A 22,002-nucleotide genomic window follows, 5' to 3' on the forward strand; every position below is an offset into this window, starting at 1 on the left:
TGTGAATGAACTACAGGACAAAGACTGCGTTGTCCTGTAGGGAGTGATACAGTTAGACATCAAAAGGGGGTTAATATATGACCTTGAGCCCCATCAGATCATGTGGAGTAAGCTTTGATTGAGGCCAACGCCAAACAGAAATTGAATAATAATCGACAGAAGTTGAGCAACATTACATGAATTGAGAAAAATATAGTCCTTCAACAAATACAGAATCATAAAATACTAATAACTCATGTTTGGACATCATTCTACATTGAATGGTTTATCACCACTATGAATCCAAATCGGTTTCGGTAAAGGCAGGTCCACAGCAGAACAGATATTCAACCTCAGGGTATGCCTATTGTTCGAGAAGTGTAAGCGGCTGGACAAACCAATGTACCACAAATTCATAGACAACAAGAAATACTTTGATCGTATTTCGCAGGAAGGTTTATAGGCAGTTCTAAGGAAGTACAACATCAGCCATGGTATCATCAAGGCCATAGAGGCACTATGCAGCATCGAGGAGCATGGTTCGGGTTGGAGAGGACTTCAGCGAGTGTTTCCCCACCTCGGTAGGAGTAAGACTATTGTCTTCTGTTACCAACTCTGCACAGCATCTTCCTCGAGAAGAGCATGGCAGAGTCACTCCCTGAGCTGGAGTCACCCTTGACGATCTCGGGCCGAATGATCAGTATTCTGAGGTTTGCCGACGACATCGATCTCCTGCATGGCTCAAGAAGTGACCAAATCCACCACTCACAGAAGGTTGACAAGACAGTGGCGGATATGGCATGGAAATCAGCCTCGAGAAGACGAAGACAATGGTAGGCCTATCCAGCGGAGGTTACAGATTGACGTGTGCCTAAGAGACTACGACCTACATTGTATATAGCAAGTGGCAGAGTTCGTCTACCTAGGTGTCACACAAACAGCTAGAGGATGGTGGTGAAAACGCGTATAGCCAAAGCTGCGGCTGCCCTAACCAGACTGAAGAGAATTTGGCGCGACAGAAGCATCTCAATGACGTCAAAACTCCACTTTTCTGAGGTCTTTGGTGATCTCAGTGTTATTGCAGGCCTATGCGGCAGAATCGTGGACCATGAACACCGTGATCGAGAAACGGATCAACGTTGAATTTAACTGCTACAGGAGACTGCTCAACATCCCACACCACCAACATCCAAGTAAGAGAACGGGTCACCCAGAGCATCGGGCATCACGACAGCCCCCTAACCGTTGCCAAGAAGAAAAAGCTGAAGTGGTTCGGCCATGTCACGAGAGCCAAGGGAACACTAGGAAATACCATCTTGCAGGGCACATTGGAGGGTATATAGCGCGGGTGCGGTCGTCCAAAGAGAATTTGGATGGATGACGACGCACTGGAAAGAAGACCTGTGACCTGATCCACCGCGCCGAGGATCCGGCGACAGCACCGTGTGGTGTCGCATCGTTAACAGCTTACGGTTGCCCCAACGGCCGCATGGCTGCGGGACATGATGGGCCTAATGATGTTGAATCCATATCTCTCATATGACCACTGTCACTTGAGTATACATGTACATTGTTTATCACCAGTATGAATTATCCATATCCGATTCCTCACTGACCTCAGATGATCGTCACCTGAGTTCCCATTGAACGGTTTATCACCACTATGAACCTTGGCTAACAGAAGACCAAGGCTGGGAACACCCTCCGCCCCTCCCCTTCCAGGACCCCCTTCACAAATCCTACTGGGGGGTCATCCCTTTTTCAGAAAATCTAAAACTGTTAAGTCCACCACGTGCACATTCGTATTTCCCGCGTATAGGAACGCATGAACAAATGGGTGCGTCACCTTTTATTTACTAGAAGAACTCCGACATCCTCAATGTGTGTACATTGAGGATGCAACAAATCGCCATAAAATAAAGAAAAACCCCTAATTTCAAATTCCTCCTGATTTAAAAGATTCCGAATATTCATAATCCCTAAATATTTATTTGTAGAGAAGGTATCTAACGTAAGTAAATCGCTTTATATTGATTTTTAGTGATTTACCCTCATGTTAAGCTATAGGTTGGTTCATATACCTCATGTACATCTATCTACACAGTACACAACACATGGCTACACGTCGTTTTCGCCACCTTATTTCGCCATAACCCCAAATATGGGAATTTGGGAACTTACTTGTTGGGCGTTGACACAAATTAGTCTTAGATTGAAATGCTAAGAAACCAGTAGGGTGTAAATATCCCCGGCCGTCTCGTCATTCAAAGAAATTCGAATTCATCGTTTTTAAAAATTTTAATCAAAACAGCATTCATCATGGAAACAAAACATTGGGGCGATATGCCAATTGTTCCAGACACGGAATCAGGTATTGCTGCCCTGGAACGGGAACATATGATTAAACCTCGGCCAATGGAGGTGGAAGGGCCCCGACTTCATCAGCCATCCAGTAGACATTATCCTCCTTCTGTTGAGTAAGTTACCATGCAACTTTTAGTTTTATTTAGTGTCGATTTTCTTACCATCTTCCAATGATATCATTACAGTTGCATTTCCAGCATCAAATAAATGTTTTAACCACATTCCATTTCAATGAGTGAGTGGGTTTGTTCACATCCGCAATCTCCCTGATGGGGACATCCCTTAGTTGAGGTAATTTTGTATAATTGCTATTTACAGGCCACTGCCTCCAGAGAGGTTTGCCGTTGACCCCCTGACTCTTCATACCATACAGCTGGTTCAGCATGCCAAACGATTGAGACAATTGATATACATGGCACAGCAACAGTATGAGTGTGTGGTAGGTGAAATTCTAGAAATTTATTCATTCATAGTTATACCACTGAAGTCCCCAGCAAAAAGCTGTCTGAGGGACCTTACCACTACCATGGATAAGTGAAAGTCTGCCTCAGAATCTTTTGAGCCATGCATTCTTTCCAAATCACTGTACATTATGGTGATCTCCACCAATTTTCTTCTTCCTCTTCACCTTCTAGTGCTGCTATGCTTAGCAATAACATGTTGATGATCCTTTGATTGTTAAAATTTACAGAAAAATGGTGAAGGAGTAGAGATGTTGAATTTCCCACCAGTTCCTCCCATTCCTGAATACAACAGGTCGCTACCCAAACACAACATAGCAAGGCCAGTCCCATTTGAAGCAAGAGATCTAGAAAGGTAAAGAAAGCCACTCAGATAGCGACTAGAAGACAGGAATTTTGGCCGGAGCCATTGTCACTGAAGACTAAGCTATGGGGAACATCCGAAGACCTGCAACAAACAGCCGATTTTGTCGCGGCGCACGACTTGAGGTTATAATTGTTATGAAAATCTGAACGCAGAAGAAGAAGAAGAAGAAGAAGAAGATAGCGACTGTCCATTTTGGTTTTGCCACTGGCTGAGATTGAACTACATGTACTCGTTTAATCTCTTATCAGTTCTTTTTTTTCTTTTTGATTTCAGTGATTTTTCAAAAGGAAAGGGAACACCTCCACCTGAAATTGATGACATCACCAACAGACGGTTGTTGAGGAGGTCAGTGAGTGCAGTATGTGCTCATGCAGGATATGATAGTAAGTGCATTATGATGTCCTTATTGACATAGAGTCTTTTAAGATCAAGTTGATACAGGGTTTCTTGGTGTTTCCAAGATTGTATCATATAGCAGGCTGTGTTAGTTTTGCTGTTGTTCTCCTTCGTTTTCAAGTGTTACATCTTGCATGATAAAAGCATTATCTCGTGGAAATCTTGGTTATTTTCAGCCTGTCCAGAAAGCATACTTGAAACATTGACCGATGTCACCCAGGAATACTTCCTCAACCTAACCAAGGCATTAAGGCATGCTGTTGACAGAGAGGCAGCCACTGGAAAGACTGGATTCCAGGTACAGATTATCTATACCTATTGAACACCCTGACATCTTGGTGAGTCCCGCTTGACACTCCCAACGAGTGAGAGTTAACAATTTCCACTTTGAGTTTAAAATCTGGCTTAAAAATGAAAAACGAAATGCAATGTAGGTTGTAGGAGCTGTATATATGTACCAGTTGCCCTAAAAACTTACCTATTCAAGAGACACTTCTTGTGATTACTGTCAATGAATACTAAATAGGGGGTGTCTCAAACCTTTTGGAAATGGCGCCTTTAAAAATCTAACTCCGCTTTATTTCAGGATGTTATGGACCAGGCATTCCACGAGATGGGGATAGGTTCGGTACGGTTGCTCCACGACTTCTACCAGAATCGCATTATAAACTACCGCAAACATATGATTCAACAGTGCAATACCCTCATGATGGAGTATGACAGAGTTAAAAACCCTGAGTACAGAAACACAGAAGATTTTAAAGTGATCAAGTTAGTTCTCAAATTTGGTGATTTTGTCATTGTTTTACATGTAGATCTCTAAGGAATTTTTCTGTGCAATCAAGTAGTATAGCTGAACTGAAATCATTGAAATTGCGATAACTGGTAACCAATGGTAATCAATTGAGTTCTCTGTATATTGTAAGAAAAACTCTATTCTTATTAGTGCCAGTTTTTCATTTTTTTGAAACTTCATCTTCAAATTCTCAGAACCATCTGATTCGCAAGTAAACTTGTACATTAGACATGCTCTAACACACACACACACACACACACACGTCACTTCCTGTTTTTCTTTTCAGAGTCAAAGAGGAGCCCATCTCAGATATCCATTTTCCTGTATCTAATGACGAAGATGATAATGAAGCTGAACCATTAGATCTGCAAGGTACATGTAATCACTGATATCTATGTAATATGTTTGGTAATGGTCTAAGACAATAGTAGCACTTTATAAGTTTTGTAGAGATAGACAGACCAAAGCTGTGCTTCCAGCATTTGATTCAGATCTTCAGTACCAAAATTTTGGATGTTCGGCACCCAAACAGTTCAGGGAAGTAACCACTTCTTGGTCTTATTCTTATCGGGTGATTTCTTGTGTTGCAGGGTTGTCAAGCCTGGATAACATTCAGGTCGAACACGAGTCATCTGGCCTCAACCAGGAAGAAGTCATCCACATCAAGAATGAACCAATAGAAAAGTAAGTTGAGCATAAAGGGGAGTGATTCTATATGGAAGGTGCCAGTGAATTGGTCAATGACCAGGGCATGTGCTCCATTAAACCACCAATTCTGGGAAAATAAGGGACTGGGCACATGGAGAGAGACATAGGCCTGGTTCTGTAGTATCATCATAGAAAGTAAATCGTACATATGTACATCAAGAAGAAGAAGAAGCACCCTACTATAGTGTTGGCAAACCAATGCCCAGAACAGCAGGAGAAGAAGCAGAAATCAAGACCATGTGGTAGCTCTGCTTCCCCTTTGTTATCTAGTTTTTACCTCTTTGTCTAGAAGTTCCATGTTAGACTCGTTTGATGAGTCACCTGGTGATCATAGCCCTGTTGCCCACATTGACCCCGAGGAGGAAGGATTGATACAAGCTCCGGGTTCAATCCCTGTCACTGACATCATGTCTCCGCCACAGCCCAAGAAAAAGTGAGTCCACCTACCATATATTTGGTGTACTGGTGTAATGTCGCTTTCTTTTCTCTGATTGACGCTTCCATCTGTGAAGTATTGTCAAGTTATTATTCAAATCTCGAGAGAAAGGCTTGTAAACCTTACCACATGGCAAAGATTAGAGCTGATGAGAGGTGCGAGTCCAGTAGGTTTGGGACAGATGTTGTTAGCATTGTTAGGGACACAGCTAGTCTTGGAATGATGGTTCTCTTAATATTGTTGTATTTAGAGCTGCTGCTGGTATTGCTGTATGTTAGATTCGGCTCTTTCTGCAAGAATTTGGTTGTGAAGAGATTTCATATTCTTCATAAATTTATTCAAAAATAATTGCTTTTCATTTCAGGAGAAAACGGTGATGTGGTTTCTCCAAAGGGAGTGGAGTTTTTCATAGTCCATTTTGAAGAGATATTCAAGCTAAGCAATTTTAAAGATTTTTCCCGAGGGAGGTTGATCATTACTTGGCTCATAAATATATTCTGTGGCTCATGTTACATTCTATGGTATTTCAATTTTGAAATAAAATGTTGTGCGACTTTCGTTAATGGGATTGTAACATTATGATCATGAGAATATAAAAAAACAAGTTTTTATACTTCGATGTGTTCATATGATATAACTTTTTAGAGATTTTCTAAATCTGTCCAGACTGTCAAAGAAGTTGACCATTTAACTGGAAATGTCCACTTTTGTTGGCCTGGAGAGTTGAACTTAAAGATACTGTTAAGCAGGTTTAAATATAAGTTATACATCCTTTTGTGGATTACTAAGCTGACACGATTAGAGGGTATCAGAGGAATTAAGCTTAGCTCCGGGATTAAAGAACCTGTGTTCTGGGAACACAACTTTTGTGCTTTCTGTATTTTAAAGTTACTGGACTGCGGTGTTCACTTTGTTTACAAAGTGCCCACTGATGATCACAATGTTACAGCTCACATTCCCGTTGTGCAGTTGTGGCAATGATTATGTTATTGATCTGTCACATACGACACAGACTAAAATAGTTTAAGAATAAAATGATATATTATACAAAAACAATTGTTTTTATTCCATGGTGTGTTCTCTAACTAGAAATCACCTAGTGACCAGTGTTCGTTAACTTGTTACGTCATTTATTTGTGGACTTCTAAGGGAGGCATCTTGACCTCTCATCAGGACACCTCTCTGTTAAGGACAGCATTTATCAGTCCCAAGGGTGTCCTTGATAGAGATGTTCTACTGTATTTCTCATGTCTTTCGTGGCTTCATGATTTAACACTCTTTTCACTGTTCTGGCCACTTTTAAGGCCACGGCTGTATTTGATGAATGGTTTTAGCGTAGCCTCCTCATATTTCCTCCTCTGTACCGGAGGTATAATATGAACAATGGTGTCTTTATTCGTATTCACATGACGAAGACGCACGCGTAATTCGTCAAGGGGCGGCAAACTACCATCAGGAGTATTGGTGGTCAGACGTCGGGGACTCCTTGAGTACTGCGTCTGTGAGCGGAGCAGCGAAGCTGGCCCTTGAGGGGTACGGGGTGGTGATGCACTTTTCACCCCACTAACAGACAATAATGTCCTTCCCACGCCGCCTCCAGTCATACTCCGTGCAACTGACCCCTTCATAATCTTTTCCCGGCTGAACGATACACGTTTCTTTTTCGCTTGTTCGACCCGTAAGCTTCCCACTGATTCCTGGCCACGTATCCATTCAATGTCTTCGTGTAAGTGCGGATTTTCTCGCTCAATGACAGAGTTTTTATCCAGGATTGCCATCTTGCGATATTTCAGGACCTGGGGGCTTGCAGATTGGCTGCTAGTGCTCCTATTGCCAGACCGATTGGACTGATGGCTCAGCCGGCTCATCATGATCCGGGACATGGTGTCGCTGTGCACTTTTGGTTGCATTGGTTCTGGCGGATTTTCCACTTTGGCTTGATTTACTTGGATTGGCTCGAAGTAGACGTTGCCATGGTAACCTCTCCAGGCCTGAAATGAAACAATTTCGATAGAGGTTTGTGATTCAACTTTATGGTCTGATGGAGACATATATTGCTGAATGGGATACAGAAATTGTCCCAGCACAATATAAAGCAATTGGTTAATAGTGAATGTAGCTTTAATATTCCCCAGAAAAATTATGTTCCACTGGTTCGAATCTTAATTGAAGTCTTACCTTCAGTGGAGGCATTGGGGTTGGTTTCTCCTGATGTACGTAGAAATAACGTGGGTATGGTGACCCAAAGGGTGGATTGCTGACACAGAGCAACGGCGTTGGGCCCGAGCGATTCTGTTGGCTTGTGTCACATCTCGTCATCATCAGGTTGACGGCTTTCTTGTACATTGCATCTCGAGACTCATTAGCTAACCTGAAAGAAGAATGTGTTGGAAGCTTGAGAAATTAAAATGAGAATTTGAGAATCTACCTTGAAGAATCAGCTTGAGCTAAGATTAAAAAATCAACCATAGTTATCCCACTAGCTATATACCCCTATCCCTGAAAGGGGTGCAACTTATGACACAAATCGGGTTCTTCAAAATTTGAGTTGGCCAGCTGTTGTATCTTTACCTTGTACATCCTGCTTTCATATCCTTTGGGTTCAGACAAATGCCCAACACCAAGCCAGGAGGTGGTTCAGGTCGTTCATCTGAATGGCCCCGGGCATTTTTTGTATAATGAAGTGTTTTCATGGTATTGAAAATTAGAAATTAAACTCAGAAGAAATATAATGGACAGTCATGGCTCTTGGGCTAGAATTTGATCCACCTGATCCTCTTGACTCCTGATCCTGATGTTGGATGGTAACAGGAAAACTCAACTGTCTGATGGAAGGTTTACGTGCACCTTCTCTGACTGTGAATGTGTCAATCCATATTCCAAAATGACTCCAGGGTTGACCACTTTTACAAACATAGAGACCCGACTTATGTTAAGAATCCAAGCTTTGTAAATAAATGTAAAAACCTTGGCCAATATCTTTCATAAATAATATGGTATATAAACATACCTTGGAATGACTTGTTTTTATTGGAAATTTAACATAGTTTCTATCTGAACTCTTTCTCTGTTTGTGTTAGGTCTTATCTTAAAGTTCTTGTACATTCACATTGATTTGTTGTTCTATCCAGAGACATATCTGACTATTCACTCGCATAATAGTCACAGACCAATTTGACCCCCCCCCCCCCCCAGTTCCTTCCTATCAACCCCCTTTAACCAATGGATTTCATTGCGATTTAATGACAACTACAAGAGATGAAAAATTGCCAAGAAAAACAGATTTAGATTTAGTTTAAACCCATTGGATTTATCTGATTTCTTAACATTATTCCTGCAATGCCTTTGTCAAGTCAGTAAGATCTAATTGAGACCTTATTTGGCATTTTGTCACACTTACAATTGAAGTAGGCGCGGGTGGACTCTTTCAATCATTTGATTTAGTTTTGATGATATTGGGACAGAAAATACTTCACCCAAACTTTTAAAAAGTACACAGTAATAATATTTGTAAAAGCTAAATCACATCAGAATATCAGTTAGATTTACCTGATCACTGTATCCTCTGTAAACCTGTACATCCCACATATTTCAATTCAAACTAATGCAAGTGCAACACCATCTCGTGTCAGCATTATAAATCTCGGCACCCAATACCTCATATTGGTCTGAACATGACCAATAGTTGGTTGGCAACGTTAATTTAGCCATTTCCTGTCCGGGAGAGACTCGCCATTCACAAAGTCAATCTCTTATGATGATTCATGATGCTGATCCCTAATGCAGTTTAATGGAAGCTATATAACAGTAGCTGACTTTTATTTGGGGGGGGGGGGGGGTTTAGAACGCTGGGTGGTCGTAGGTCATCTTTGTGTCCTTGGGCAAGGGACTTATTCCTACTCCGACCAGATGAGCCTTTCTAACTGGCTTTCATTTTAACCCCTTATATGGACTAGAGGACGATATTGCCAATGAAAAGTAAATTCTTTTAAGTTTCAACTTGTGAAGGCTGTCAAGAATTTCTAGATTCTCGTGATTTCACACCTACCCATCTCCTAAGACCATTAACACTTTTCCTATCAAATTCTTACCTTGAGTCTAGGTCCCTGAGTTCTGTCCACTCGGTGTACATGCTAGCAGGTGTGTTCGCCTTCCCTCGCAACCCAGACGATGACCCATAAATATCTGACACACTCGCATTATGCTCGTTCGTGTCAATGTTACTGAACATGAGCGATTGGGACTCCTGGTGGCCATCATAATCCAACTCCCTGGTATCCTTTTTTAAAATCCCAGAACGTTTCGGCACAGATTTTTGTGAAACCTCTGCTGCTCTGAGAGAATCAAGGTCATCGTTTTTCTCAGCATTGTCATCATTTTTGTCATCTTTGTCTTTGATGCTCACAGATATAACCTTCTTCTTAACAGCACTTTCGGTCCTCGTGGTCGTAAAGGTAGCGGCACTTTTGGCGTCTAATTCACCTTCCGTCAAGTCCGCTTCCCGATCAGTTTCATGGCCAGTCATCGAAGACCCGTCATCCATGTCATCATAAATTCCGAGATCTTCATCATCGTTTATTTCACTTGCTCCTCTCGAGTGGGGGTCACCGTTTGGCTCACCCTGTGGCACCACGACACGCACCATGATTTTCTTTGGTATCTTCCCGCTGAAACTGTAGCTTACATCTGATTGGCCACGGTATTCACAGATTGGGCAGGTCACATCCTCTTTTGGATCATTCTGTAAAGATAAAAAAGAGACGATTTTGATTAAGTGTAGCTTAAACGCGGGATGCTCATGGTGCTGATGAGTGTTCTGCTTAAAGGGAAAACTTGGGTGTGAGATTTACCTGGCCAGGAGGATAATTCCCCTGCTTGGCACCATTTGCCGGCAGAGTATTGGCTCGACTGTTGTAACTGACCAGGAATCCTGTGAAATATCCGCCTCTCTCCTGCATTTCGAAATCGCATTTATTTCTCTCAGTTGATATTGAATTATCAAGAATTATATCCGAAATCCTCAGACAGAAAAGCAAATTTTTGTCTCAAACTATTTCACACTTTAGTCCACACCAAAAGAAGACCAGAAAATGAACAGGACCGCCCAAGAGAATTGGCAGACTGACACTGGAACCAAACCTTCTCAATTGCAAATACCCTCAAGCATCTTGGCTGAGGATTGTTATTCGTTTATAGAAATATCTTGTTCAATTTAATCCAAATATCATGTTTTAGCCAGGTTAAACAAGGTGTTCCCAGAGATGAAAGCTTGGTTTGGGGCGTCTAACCATGTCGAGGTTGTAAGCCAGGTTTTAGACAAATTAACACTGAACCTCCAGACCAAAATCACTGTCCCTGATAAGGAGGGGTATCCTTCGTCCTGTAGCAAAATATTAAGTATGGGTCAAACTTTCACAGTTTTGTCTTACAGTTGTGATATTAGAGTATTTTCACCTTCATCATTCCAGCTCATTAATTCCGCGCCATTGAAAATGAACAAATGTCAAATAGACGTAATGTATTTTCAGCTAATTCATTTGATCTAAAAATGAAAGATTTGGTGCCAGATTAATGGCCAGGTTGGTGATTATCACATTTTATTGCAGTGGAAAGGGAAATTGGCTGCAGACAAATGGGTCTGTCATTCAGAGGTTTATGAGGTATTGAGTGAGGTCACACATGGCTGATTGAATCGATATGTGTATCAAAAGATTTGCCAGGTCAAACTCTTGTCAAAATGTCATGTTGAGATAGAGAATTTACCCTGCTGACAGAATCTCAGGTTTAGATAGAGGACTCAACCCTGCTGACAGAATCTAATGTTGAGAGGGGATACTCAAAATGAGATTATCTCATGTTGAGATTTGATGAAACTCAACCTGGTTATAATCTCATGTTGAGATAGAAGAGAATGAACCCTGCTGACAGGCTCTCATGTTGAGATAGATAACCTGAGATGATGTCATGTTGAGATGAAGAAGACTCAGCTTGGTCTATTTCAGGTTGAAATAGAGGAGACTTAACCTGCCCTGAGGTAATCTCATGTTGTGATAGATGAAACTGAACCTGTGGTATTATCATGTTAAGGAAGATGAAACTCAACTCCCAAAAGGGTTAAATGATGAGACTTCATAATTGAACAATGGTCAAGCCATGTAATCATGGCGGGTATAACGTAACCATGGTTACACCACAACAGAACCTCTCACTTTAGTGACAAACGGAAGTGTCCCAGCAATTAACATTTCACATCAATTTGTTCTCTAATCTGCTTTTATGTGACTTTATTGATTGACAGGATGAAAAACGAACCACACTGATTCAATGTTACAATCCAATTAAAGGGATTACTCTGAAAGCTGCCATGTAGTTGGTTGTTGGTGTAGTCAATTTGAGCACCAGAACAGTAGACAGTCACGACTGAATTGTATATAATACTATGATTTCTCATGTCTGAGTAAAGAAAATGGAAGCAAAGCGCATCAAAGAATGTGTCTTTATCAGCATTAATCTTACCTTCAAGGTCCCAGCTTCTTGACCTTCAGCTGACGTACCTGTGAAAACTGACCTTCTCCAATTCTGATAACTTTCCGGGTAACTTTCCATGTCCATTTCTCCTGAACCTGGTTTCCCTGAACTGTCCGGGTTTAAGCAATCTGCCCTGTACCCCGTGTTCTCTCCCACCATTCTACTATTCCGAGTAGGATGGCTTGGGATGGAGAAGCCCATGGCCCAAGACCATCTGGAGACATCATGTTTTGCCTGCCTGGGTGTGATAGCCTTCCTCTGGCCCGTCAGATAAGTCGGCAGTGGCTTTCCATTATCCATTGCAGGTCCGGGGGAGAGGTGATCACATCTAGGAGACCGTGTCTTTGAATGAGTTAGATAAAGTGTGGGTAAAATTTTCGTAGGATACATTGATCAGCTGTCTCTCTTCTTCAAAGCTGAGAGAGATTCATGGTTGGGACGAAACAAAAGACCATGGCTATGGTGTCCTTAATATTCCATAATACTCAAATATGCCAATGGATTGTTTATCTAAAGCAAAAACATCGAAATTCTTCCCATAAATGGGCGGCAAAGTACTTTCCTTTTATGTCTTCGGTCGATTGTGCCCGAACATGTATACAAGATCTCATCTGTTCGCCACACGTTGGACGATGTGCCGTCTGCCTGAAGACAATTCTGGCCGCATGAGATTCCAGTGACCAGCGTGAGGTTTTGATAATAAGGCAATTAGACAGTGTTGGCACGCAAACTGCATTAACCACTGGCTCTCACAAGTTTCTCGATAATAATTCCGTGCGTCCTGGAATCGTGATTAAACAGCGAACCATAGGACATCGTCAACGATAGATTGCGACAGTGTGCGAAACCCGTTTTACAATTAAAATTGTCAATAATTTTAGAAAATGGAATTCCATCAGTTGAATACAATACGAGTCCAGTCATGTCGGTCTGCGCCTTTTTTGTTTTCCTGACTTGGTCCGATCTGTATCCAAAGAACAAACCAAAGAAATGGTAGATTGATTTCACAATATTCAGTCGAAACTCGTATCTCCATACTCCGCATGCCATCAATATATTTGCGCGTGCTCCATCGATCCTTGTTGTGGCATGGCCATCATTCCGATATCTCCAGCAACAAGTTGCTGGTTGCTCAGGGTCCTGTGTCCTGTGTCTTGTGTATCCAGTTACCAAGCGATGTTTTCGGTTGGATGAATCAAAACACAATCTGACCCAATGAATTAAACTGGGATAAGATATATAGCTATATAATATATATTCTAAGTGATGGAATAGTTTCCATGGACCTCAGTACGGATACCGACACTCACAAAAAGTCCTGCTCTGAATGGTTGACCTCCCGACTTTCTTTATAAAGGCCTTCTCCCTTTGAAAGGTGGAATCCTTGAGCATCTGAACATTGGGATGAGAACGTATGCAGTGAAATACCAGTCTTGGTAAAAATCTCCCTGGATAGCCGGTGTCTTCTAAACTCTCCATTGACTTCATGAATTGGTAAACTAACTTTGTCAGACTATAGACAACTACTAACCAGTTATAGAAGACCCTTTCACTTGCTGTTCTCAGGGGACGAATAATTAGATGCTTTCCGCTCAAATAGATAACTTGGTAAGTTTGGGTTTGGGTTGGGTAAAAAAATTTTATCCGAAAAAATTGTGGCGAAGAAAAACAGGAAAACGGGTAGCGTCATGAACGCTGGCGAAGTTAAAAACCGTCAGTCATGAAGACGTGTTTGGGATACCGAAAAAATGGTGATAATTGTCTAACATCAAATTTGTGTAGATTGTGACAAATGCCTTGGACCAAATTTGTGTAGATTGTGACAATCGTCTTGAACAAAGTTTGTTTAGATTGTGACAATTATCTTGGACCAGGGTAGTGTTCATTGAGGTAACTGTAATGGACGAAGTTTGCGTAGATTGTGACAATATTGTCTTGGACCAAGTGTGAGCTGATGGCCTCGGGATACAGGTCTGTCGTGTAATAAAGACATCAGTCTTGCTGGCCTACAAACAGTTTTCTGGTTCCGACGCGAGAAAACACAAGTTAGGCACATTCAGCAGTACCTAAACTAAAGAAAACACTTCAATGCCAGTTAACAAATCTCCCTGTACAATATAAAGGGCCTACGCAAACAACGACCGGCTCAGTAGGGTCGATAAGCTTAGGCAACTTGCGGGAGGGCTTCCTGCGTGCGCTAAGCGCTACCGGGCACCAGCCAAAACAAACTTCTATAACTAACGTCACAATAATGAGGCGGGAATGGCCACTGTGTCAATTAACCATCGCATGAGAGTGTTCTGATCGAGACGGGCGACCATACGTCACTTGATATGCGTGTTGCTTCCATTTCAGTCAGGGCCCGGTTGCTCAAACGGCGTCAGCAAAAAGTCTTAAATGGTAATATGTTGTCTCAGCCGGGAATATAGCTCAAATTAAACTTTTCTGTCTCTGGTGATGTACAGTATCCGCATCAAAATGGAAGCAAGACAAGCACCAAAAGAGTTGGAGCTAGGACACAATTCATAGTTGATTAGACGTTTCGTAAAGACAAGCCAAGTGGAGGACCATCATAACTTTTCTGGTTGTGACATAGATTTTGGAAATTCACTTCCCAATTCCACAGTTATTACTTTATGCAGTGTCCCATCGAATCGCTGTGTAAGCCCAACTGGTCACATACCACCGGTTGAGGACATCAAATAATTCACTTACCCGACATTATGATATTCCCCTGGGTATATTTCTGGCCAGATTTGGAGTAAAGACCGGACAGAACTTCTCTCTACTTTAATAATATTCGTCTCTCTGTTGAACCATGGTCACCGGAATGAGGGCTTCGATGTGAACTAACTAGGCCTAAGTGTTTCTATGTATAAATAATCTACAAAACCGTACGGTGAATTGACTCACCGGTGTGGAAATGTGGTTAAAATGTATACATATTTTCTATAAACTATGATCTTCTTTAGTTATTGTTGCATTATATTCGATAAATCACATTAATGAATAGCTGAATATAAATCGCATTGCAGGGTTTCGTTTGCTAAACCCCAGATTAAAGATCATAAAAGGCCGGCGCCGGCTGCTATCGTTATGCAGTCTCATCAAAGTGGTTGATATGCCATCAGTGAGAGGTGTAAAATCCGAATGAATTTTGAGACAGTCCCGGGAGAGGGTCGAATTTAGTGTCGTCCAATCGCCAGGATGTACCTTTAGCCATCAACGACGTTTACCGTCTTCAAGACGCCTTGCGATCATGGATGTCATCCTGACCTCAACCATATATTGTCTCAGTCGCATGTCACCAGGATGTACCTTTCAATTTCAACCTTATGCTGTCTTAAAGACGGCTGTCTTCAAGACGTCTGGGTGGTCTTATCGCCAGGATGTACCCACGTGACACACTCTCAGCTCATCATCTAACTACTAGTAATACCATCCTCCAGCACCAGTGAATTATTACCACTGCTCGGATGTACACATAGACCTGGAGAAACCTCGTTTTGTTCCCTGGCAATTTCTCTCCAGGGGACAAAGTTACTGGTACACACTTGGTTTTACCTTGCTCAATACGTTCGCAAAGTGCGGTGCCCGAAGACCACATCTGCACACGATTGAGCACCCAAGGGAAGTGATTCGGAGCTTCAGGGCCATTCAAAGCTAGCCTTGTGGTTATCAAGATTTCCAAAGCGATTTGTCAAAGAATGACCGCTCATTATTTCACACCAGTTGGTCGCAAATTGGCCGATTGTGCATTCAAAATCGTCCTCGCGAATCGGGCACAACCACCAGGCTTCTCCTGCTTAGCTGGGTAGGCCTACACCTTTCACAATAGGAACTCGTGACATGACCATCATGATGCCATCACCTCGGGTGATCTACTTTAGAGCTTTTTTTCAAACAAGACGGCTTCCTCTTCATTCAATTCACTTCTCAGTCAACGTCTTAGAAGTTGACTTCTCAGTCACTTCTCAGTAAACGTCACATCTTGCCTTCGTGAACCTATTGCCCTTGCCCCTGGCTCTGCTGGTGTGACTAAAAGTCATGTTTGAGAATTACAATTACAATAAACTTGATATAACCGAATGATAACGTGGGTTTGAATCAAAGCAACGTTTGGTAACCCGACGTAAAAGTTTGAAACAGAATACAAAAGCACCGGACTTTCTTCCAGGGGACATTTTTTACTTCTTCACCGGCCACTCTCTGCTGCTGCCACCAAACGTCCCGCTGTTAAACTATTTTCTTAGCAACGAAAGAACTACATTTTTTCACGATTCATTCGCACGAAAACAAGAATTGATCGAAGCGTTGATGAGTTGATTAACCAAATTTATAGATTTTTTACAATTCCTAATGTTATTTGATGGTTGTTTTGCCATAATGTAGTTTATCATAGTCAATAACACACATCAACTTTGCACTACGTTTTGATCGGATGGTTATATGCTCGGCTGCGCTTTGACCATAAACAATTTCATTTCATGACTTCAAAATGACTTCATAAAAGCATCAAAAACTAAAAAAGAGGACATTATGGCTATGGCTGAGGCCAAGTACGATCTGGCACTGATAAATACAGTGAACAGTAAGAAGATTCAGCATCAGCCTTGGTAAGAACTGATTCATTTTTTGACATTGATCACAATCTGGCAGTAATTGTATGGAAAGATTCAAAGTTGTTGTTAATTAAAGCCATGCCAGGATGTCTGCTATCGTATACTGGTATAGTGGCATGTCTGATCACCATTAACTGATTATGACCTTTCATTGCTGTTTTTTTCAGGTTCAAAGAACGCTTAAAAACAAGACACATCAAATCACTCAAGAAAACAGACACATCACGGATGCTTATTGGAAAGAACTGGACCTTTATAAAAGATGGCTTGGATGATTTCAGAGATGGTCTTCCTCCTCCTATGGATCATGGCATAATTTTGGCTGTAAGTTGACTGCAGGCTGAGGATAGGTTTTCTTTAAATGTTACTAAAAAAACTATTTGTGAGCTTCTGTTGTTGAGCATTCAGAGCAAGTCTGTGCCTTCCTGGAAGCTGCAATCAAATCCAGACGTCATGAGACTATGGATAGGACAGAAATTCAAATACTTCTTAACAATAACTAAACCAGAGGTGAATCCAATAAAGTGCAAGTGTGTTGCTGGTGATATTCAAGAGGAAAGCCCGTTCTGGAATGAAATGAATGCAATGAAGACACCTGCCTTCATTTGAAACTAAAAGTATCTAATATTTTCCCAATTCTTTTCTTTCTTCCTCCAGGGCCAAAAGGGACCATCTCCAAACATAACCGGCAGCAATGAAAGTGTCTCATCAGTCAAGCAGCCAGTTGTCCGCGATCGCTTCAACAAACACGAAATCTGTTTCTCCAGATGTACACCTTTACAACAGCAGCGCAGGGATCACATTGATGAGATAGAATATGGTCTGACCCAGCATCCGCTGGCTCTATATCCGCACCTTGAAGAATGTATGCCACCTGAGGTGAGTTTAAGGTGGACATCTATCTGAAAAGGAATGTCAGCGTTTCCTTTTAACCTAATTATTTAGACTGGTCAAGTGTGAAAACTGCAGAATATCTGGTTCAACATATATGCAGAGCAACATGGACTTTCTCTATGATGATTGTTGTTAATAGCAACCATTCCCTAGAACAATGACTTTCCCATCATGCCTTTGTCAGTAATCCCAGCATTCAATATCATGGAACAATAGCAGTCCATTGTTGCATTTGTTGTAACCTGGATACGCTAGTGTTCTTGGAGACCAGTTCAAGATGAAGGTATCTGACAACTGGACAGTTTTAACCCAGCTGTCTTTCACTTAAATGTGCTGCCACTAAATCACTGACGCATTGGTCCAAACTTTTAATTTTTTTACACTTAAAAAGAAAAATAGCCTTTAATGTTATATTTTCCGTTCTTTCTGATGAGTAAATATCCAGCCTAAATGTCAGTTTTGATAAAAGGTTATTGCTCCCAATGTTGATCTTCATTCAAATTCAATGCATCTGATCTAAAGTATGTACCAGACTTCAGGTTGAAAGGATTTGAGGTATCAGTGTATATACATACCTGGCATTTTTCCAGATATTTGAAGACGTTGTTGACATATTGGATCCTGAGATGAATCTGGCTGATGATGAAGATGATGAGGATGAATACTCTGATATAAGTGATACACAGCAGACAACTCCCCTGCCACATGATACGACAGACAAATCAAGAGATGATGCTTCAGATACAGATATTGGAGATGAGTAAGGAGATTTTTGAGGTTCTTTGGGTTAGGCCTAGTTGGGGGGAGGGGGTGAGGAGGGAACCAAAAACAGAATCGTGCTAAGAACCAGCCACAGTTAATAACAAATCAAGAGATGATGTTGCAGATGCAGTACTATGTGCCTCATCAATCCTACATTAAACTCATCATACATTAAGTTCCATCATTTCGTTCTTTCAGTCCTGATGCTAATCAAGGAGTGCGAAATCCATATCGATGGTTACCACGGAAAGATGAGAAAGACAAAAAGGATAAGAAAAGGGAAATGTTACGGCGGTCAAGTTCACCTTCACAGGTATGTATTTATATTTGGATGATAAGTGGAGTGTTTCATTGCTCTATCAAATGGATTCCTAGTCCCTGGCAGAGTGATGCTGTGACTCGGCCTGTATACCAAAATTGGTGCCCAACCAATGTGGCCTGTCGGAAACACTTCCTGGAGCAGACACTGAAGAGGAACGTGAATAACTCTCAGTCTTACCATGAGTGTTAGAAATATTTAGCAGGACTCTTGTCCATCTCTTTGAACTAAATGAGATGACATATTTTTCTCTTCAGGATGAACATATAAAAAGCGTCACAAAAGATTTCTGTGATTGGGTGGCTAGTCTAGGGGGTGAATCAAACAACATCGAAGAATCAACAATCACGAGTCTCTTTGCCAGCGGGTATGAAACAAAACCTGCACTCTCCGTCCCTATTCATGTTGTCGAATTAACAAACGTCCCGCCAGAACTGCGGATGTCTGCCACAGTACCTCAACAGCAGACGATACACAAGAATATACCGACTGACGACAAGAAGAAAAGTGAATGGGTAAGGAACTGACTCCACGTCCACGACAAATGAAATTTGGCATAGACTTCAGATAAGTTATCTGCAAGTTTTTATTGGTAGGACTGACCTGTCCTGTTACTTAAAAAAAACCATTGTTCTGATATTTGGAACTGATCTCATACATTGTACCCGCTTTTGAGTGTTGGAGGTGGACAAAGAATTTTCATCCCTCAATCAAAATGAATTAATGATTTGAATTGAATTTGCTAAATAGGATTTTGAATTTGATGATGATGATAACAAAAAGAAAGATCTTCCGACACCCCGTAAACATATTCCTTGTGTAAGTCGTTCAGCTGTGTGCTTTTCAGAATGCAGATATACATGTTTGAAGAATCTTTCATTTCTTTTCTTTGAAAGTCCAATTATTATTAGAAAATATCAATTTGTATCAAAAAGTTTGAATTAGACATGACACAACTTGCACGCAGTGAATGGTTGCTTACTGTGAGCAAACACTCTCTTGTTCTGCAAAATGCACTTTACAGGATCCAATGAACATCGATCTATCTTACATTTATTTATACACATCCTTTCGAGTTGACTTGAATCGCAAATGAATTAGCACTGTTTGGTCAAAACACACACTTGCAACACAATGACTTTCTTGTAGTCAAGGGCCATTGAACAGACGTGACAGACCCGAGTTCTTCCTTCTATATTAATTAAATCACTGGTGATTTCAATTGCCAGCATTTCTATTAAAAAGTTATTTCATGTAGATGGTTTTGGTCATGATCATGATTTATTCATTTTAATATTTCATTTAATTCAAAGCCTGAGCCAACTAGAAAAGGCAAAGTAAGTGTCTCCTAAATGATAATACCAGTTATTCTTCAAATCTTCTTTTCTATGAACCCCTTTTCCTTTATCAATGACACATCTATAGATATAGATGTACACACAATATTTGTCCATCCAAGCAATTACTCTATCACATGCACTTTTTTTGGGATGAAATCTTTGCTGGTCTGGTGCATGTGGAGTTGTCTTCATGGGAAAGCACACACACAATTGTATAGGAAAAGCACACACACAATTGCATGGGAAAAGCACACACACAATTGCATGGGAAAAGCACACACACAGTTGCATGGGAAAAGCACACACACAATTGCATGGGAAAAGCACACACACAATTGCATGATGCATGACCTCCCGATGTCATTACACCCAACAAAAGCAATCAGATTTAGTCCACATAAGATGACCCTTGTCTGTATCTTTGCACTGTCCACATTTGATCCCTCCTGTAAAGATACAATTCAATGTCCATGTCATTACTGCTTTTGTCAACTGGGGTATAAAACCTTTTACAAACAGGAGAAAATAGTGCACAATACCTTGAGCTGGACTGCTTTATTTTAACCTAAGATGTAGTCACTAGGCCAATAAACCCGATTGACAACCATAGTGGCAGGAAAAAACGATTGGCGGTCTAATACTCCTTGGAGATAACCTGACATTGTTATCAACCTTTTCAGATTGACTATGAATTCAAAAATGGCATTCAGTATTTCTTTAAAAATTCATTTTTCAGACATTCTCAGGGGAGTATGAGCCAAGCTGGGTGAAGTTTAAATATGGTGCATGGTATCTGCCGACCAAAATGTGGAAGAAACGTGACAACGAGGAACCGCTTCAGGATCCTAAAGAACTCAAAGACCAAGAGATGTCAGAGGCGAAGAAGAAGAGTAATGGCCTTGTGAGTTGAGAGAGAAGGCAAATAAGGCTGTAGGCTGGAGTATGGAATCTGGAGCATCTGATATTAAGATAACTTATGCAGTAAAGAGGGAACATTTGGAGACAATGCTGCGCCAGAACTAATGAAGTTTGCAGACTATTGGGAGGGTAGTTCTTGAATTAATCTGATGAATCTTCAGTTTTTATTATTTCCCTTGCAGGATGCAGAATTGGCTCCAATGCATGGAGCGAAGTCATTCATGGAGTTTATAGATAAGAAGGCAACAAGGAGACCGGAGGTAGGTTTGAAAAACACTCTGCCTTACAAAACTTTTACTGGTTTAAAAGAAGTATTATGACATAAAGCAGTTACTCCCAGTCCTCCTCTTCTTTGACTAGCTGATTAACTTATGATTTCTCGATTCTCCGTTTCAGTTCTTAGATCGGGTGGCAGAGTATCAAGCAAAGGCGGAAGAAGAGGAACGCTTACGACTTGAGGCTGAGGCTACAAAACAGAAGAAACAACGTCTGCACTTTCCCAAGATCAATACAAAGAAATAAACGCTCAATATTTTGTTGGGACTTGTTATTTTTCCGAAAGGATGAGTTGGAAAAATGCATACAAACTTGAAATGTCTGTGATATAGCTTAAGTCTGATATAAATGATATTATTACAGAGTTCTTGTACCCAAAGTATCATTCCTATTCATTTTTGTGTCACTTCGACTGGCTGTCTAAAGGCCTTTCAGTCACATCACATGGGTATGCCATTTGTTTGGTGTTATCAAGTAACCAGATCACTCTCACTGCAGGTTCTTGCCAAGTGAAGCGACCATTCAGTGTGCACCACATATTCACTTATACATCTAAAGAAGGATCATGTTTTTGTCACAACCAAGACAATATGTAATGTTAAAATGCAAAGCTTTATAGTTGTATTTATATACCAATACATGGTATGTATAAATGTTTCCAATACGGGGTGTAATGTATGCCATTACATGGTAATGCATGCCAATATATGTGTAAAAATAAACTTTCCATCTTTTACAGAAGTTACATGTTTGCTGTAAACTATCCGTCCAAATGTAAATAAATGTAAATTTCATTACTTTCTGAGTTCTCTCCTTTGTTTTAATAATGTAATACC

The 22,002-nt window shown here is 41.0% G+C and overlaps 3 protein-coding genes across 4 annotated transcripts; 2 read left to right on the plus strand and 1 right to left on the minus strand.

Moving 5' to 3' along the window:
* The first annotated feature begins 1,854 nt into the window (after window positions 1-1,854).
* Window positions 1,855-6,506, plus strand: LOC135493793 (STAGA complex 65 subunit gamma-like). The gene is made up of 11 exons (XM_064781368.1): window positions 1,855-1,990; window positions 2,291-2,456; window positions 2,662-2,782; window positions 3,035-3,159; window positions 3,445-3,554; window positions 3,744-3,865; window positions 4,154-4,338; window positions 4,650-4,735; window positions 4,954-5,047; window positions 5,361-5,504; window positions 5,872-6,506. The coding sequence occupies exons 2-11, from the start codon at window positions 2,299-2,301 to the stop codon at window positions 5,882-5,884; spliced, it is 1,158 nt and encodes a 385-aa protein (XP_064637438.1). The 5' UTR covers window positions 1,855-1,990; window positions 2,291-2,298; the 3' UTR covers window positions 5,885-6,506.
* LOC135493792 (uncharacterized) lies at window positions 5,924-14,878 on the minus strand. Its single transcript, XM_064781367.1, has 4 exons — window positions 14,751-14,878; window positions 9,599-10,248; window positions 7,686-7,878; window positions 5,924-7,498 (listed from the first exon to the last, which is right to left on the minus strand). The coding sequence occupies exons 2-4, from the start codon at window positions 10,150-10,152 to the stop codon at window positions 6,770-6,772; spliced, it is 1,476 nt and encodes a 491-aa protein (XP_064637437.1). The 5' UTR covers window positions 10,153-10,248; window positions 14,751-14,878; the 3' UTR covers window positions 5,924-6,769.
* A 1,453-nt stretch (window positions 14,879-16,331) lies between these two features.
* LOC135493906 (protein FAM47E-like) lies at window positions 16,332-21,964 on the plus strand. Of its 2 annotated transcripts, XM_064781553.1 has the most exons (10): window positions 16,332-16,651; window positions 16,825-16,981; window positions 17,315-17,536; window positions 18,142-18,311; window positions 18,512-18,626; window positions 18,890-19,147; window positions 19,946-19,969; window positions 20,709-20,873; window positions 21,073-21,150; window positions 21,287-21,964. In XM_064781553.1, exons 1-10 carry the CDS (start codon window positions 16,575-16,577, stop codon window positions 21,410-21,412), a joined length of 1,392 nt encoding a protein of 463 aa, XP_064637623.1. In that variant the 5' UTR covers window positions 16,332-16,574; the 3' UTR covers window positions 21,413-21,964. The 2 variants fall into 2 exon arrangements, with proteins under 2 accessions (XP_064637623.1, XP_064637625.1); XM_064781555.1 differs by lacking the exon at window positions 19,946-19,969 and having other exon boundaries at window positions 16,338-16,651.
* Window positions 21,965-22,002: the final 38 nt, after the last annotated feature.

Source organism: Lineus longissimus, chromosome 9 (assembly GCF_910592395.1).
Source record: "Lineus longissimus chromosome 9, tnLinLong1.2, whole genome shotgun sequence".
NCBI lineage: Eukaryota > Metazoa > Nemertea > Pilidiophora > Heteronemertea > Lineidae > Lineus > Lineus longissimus.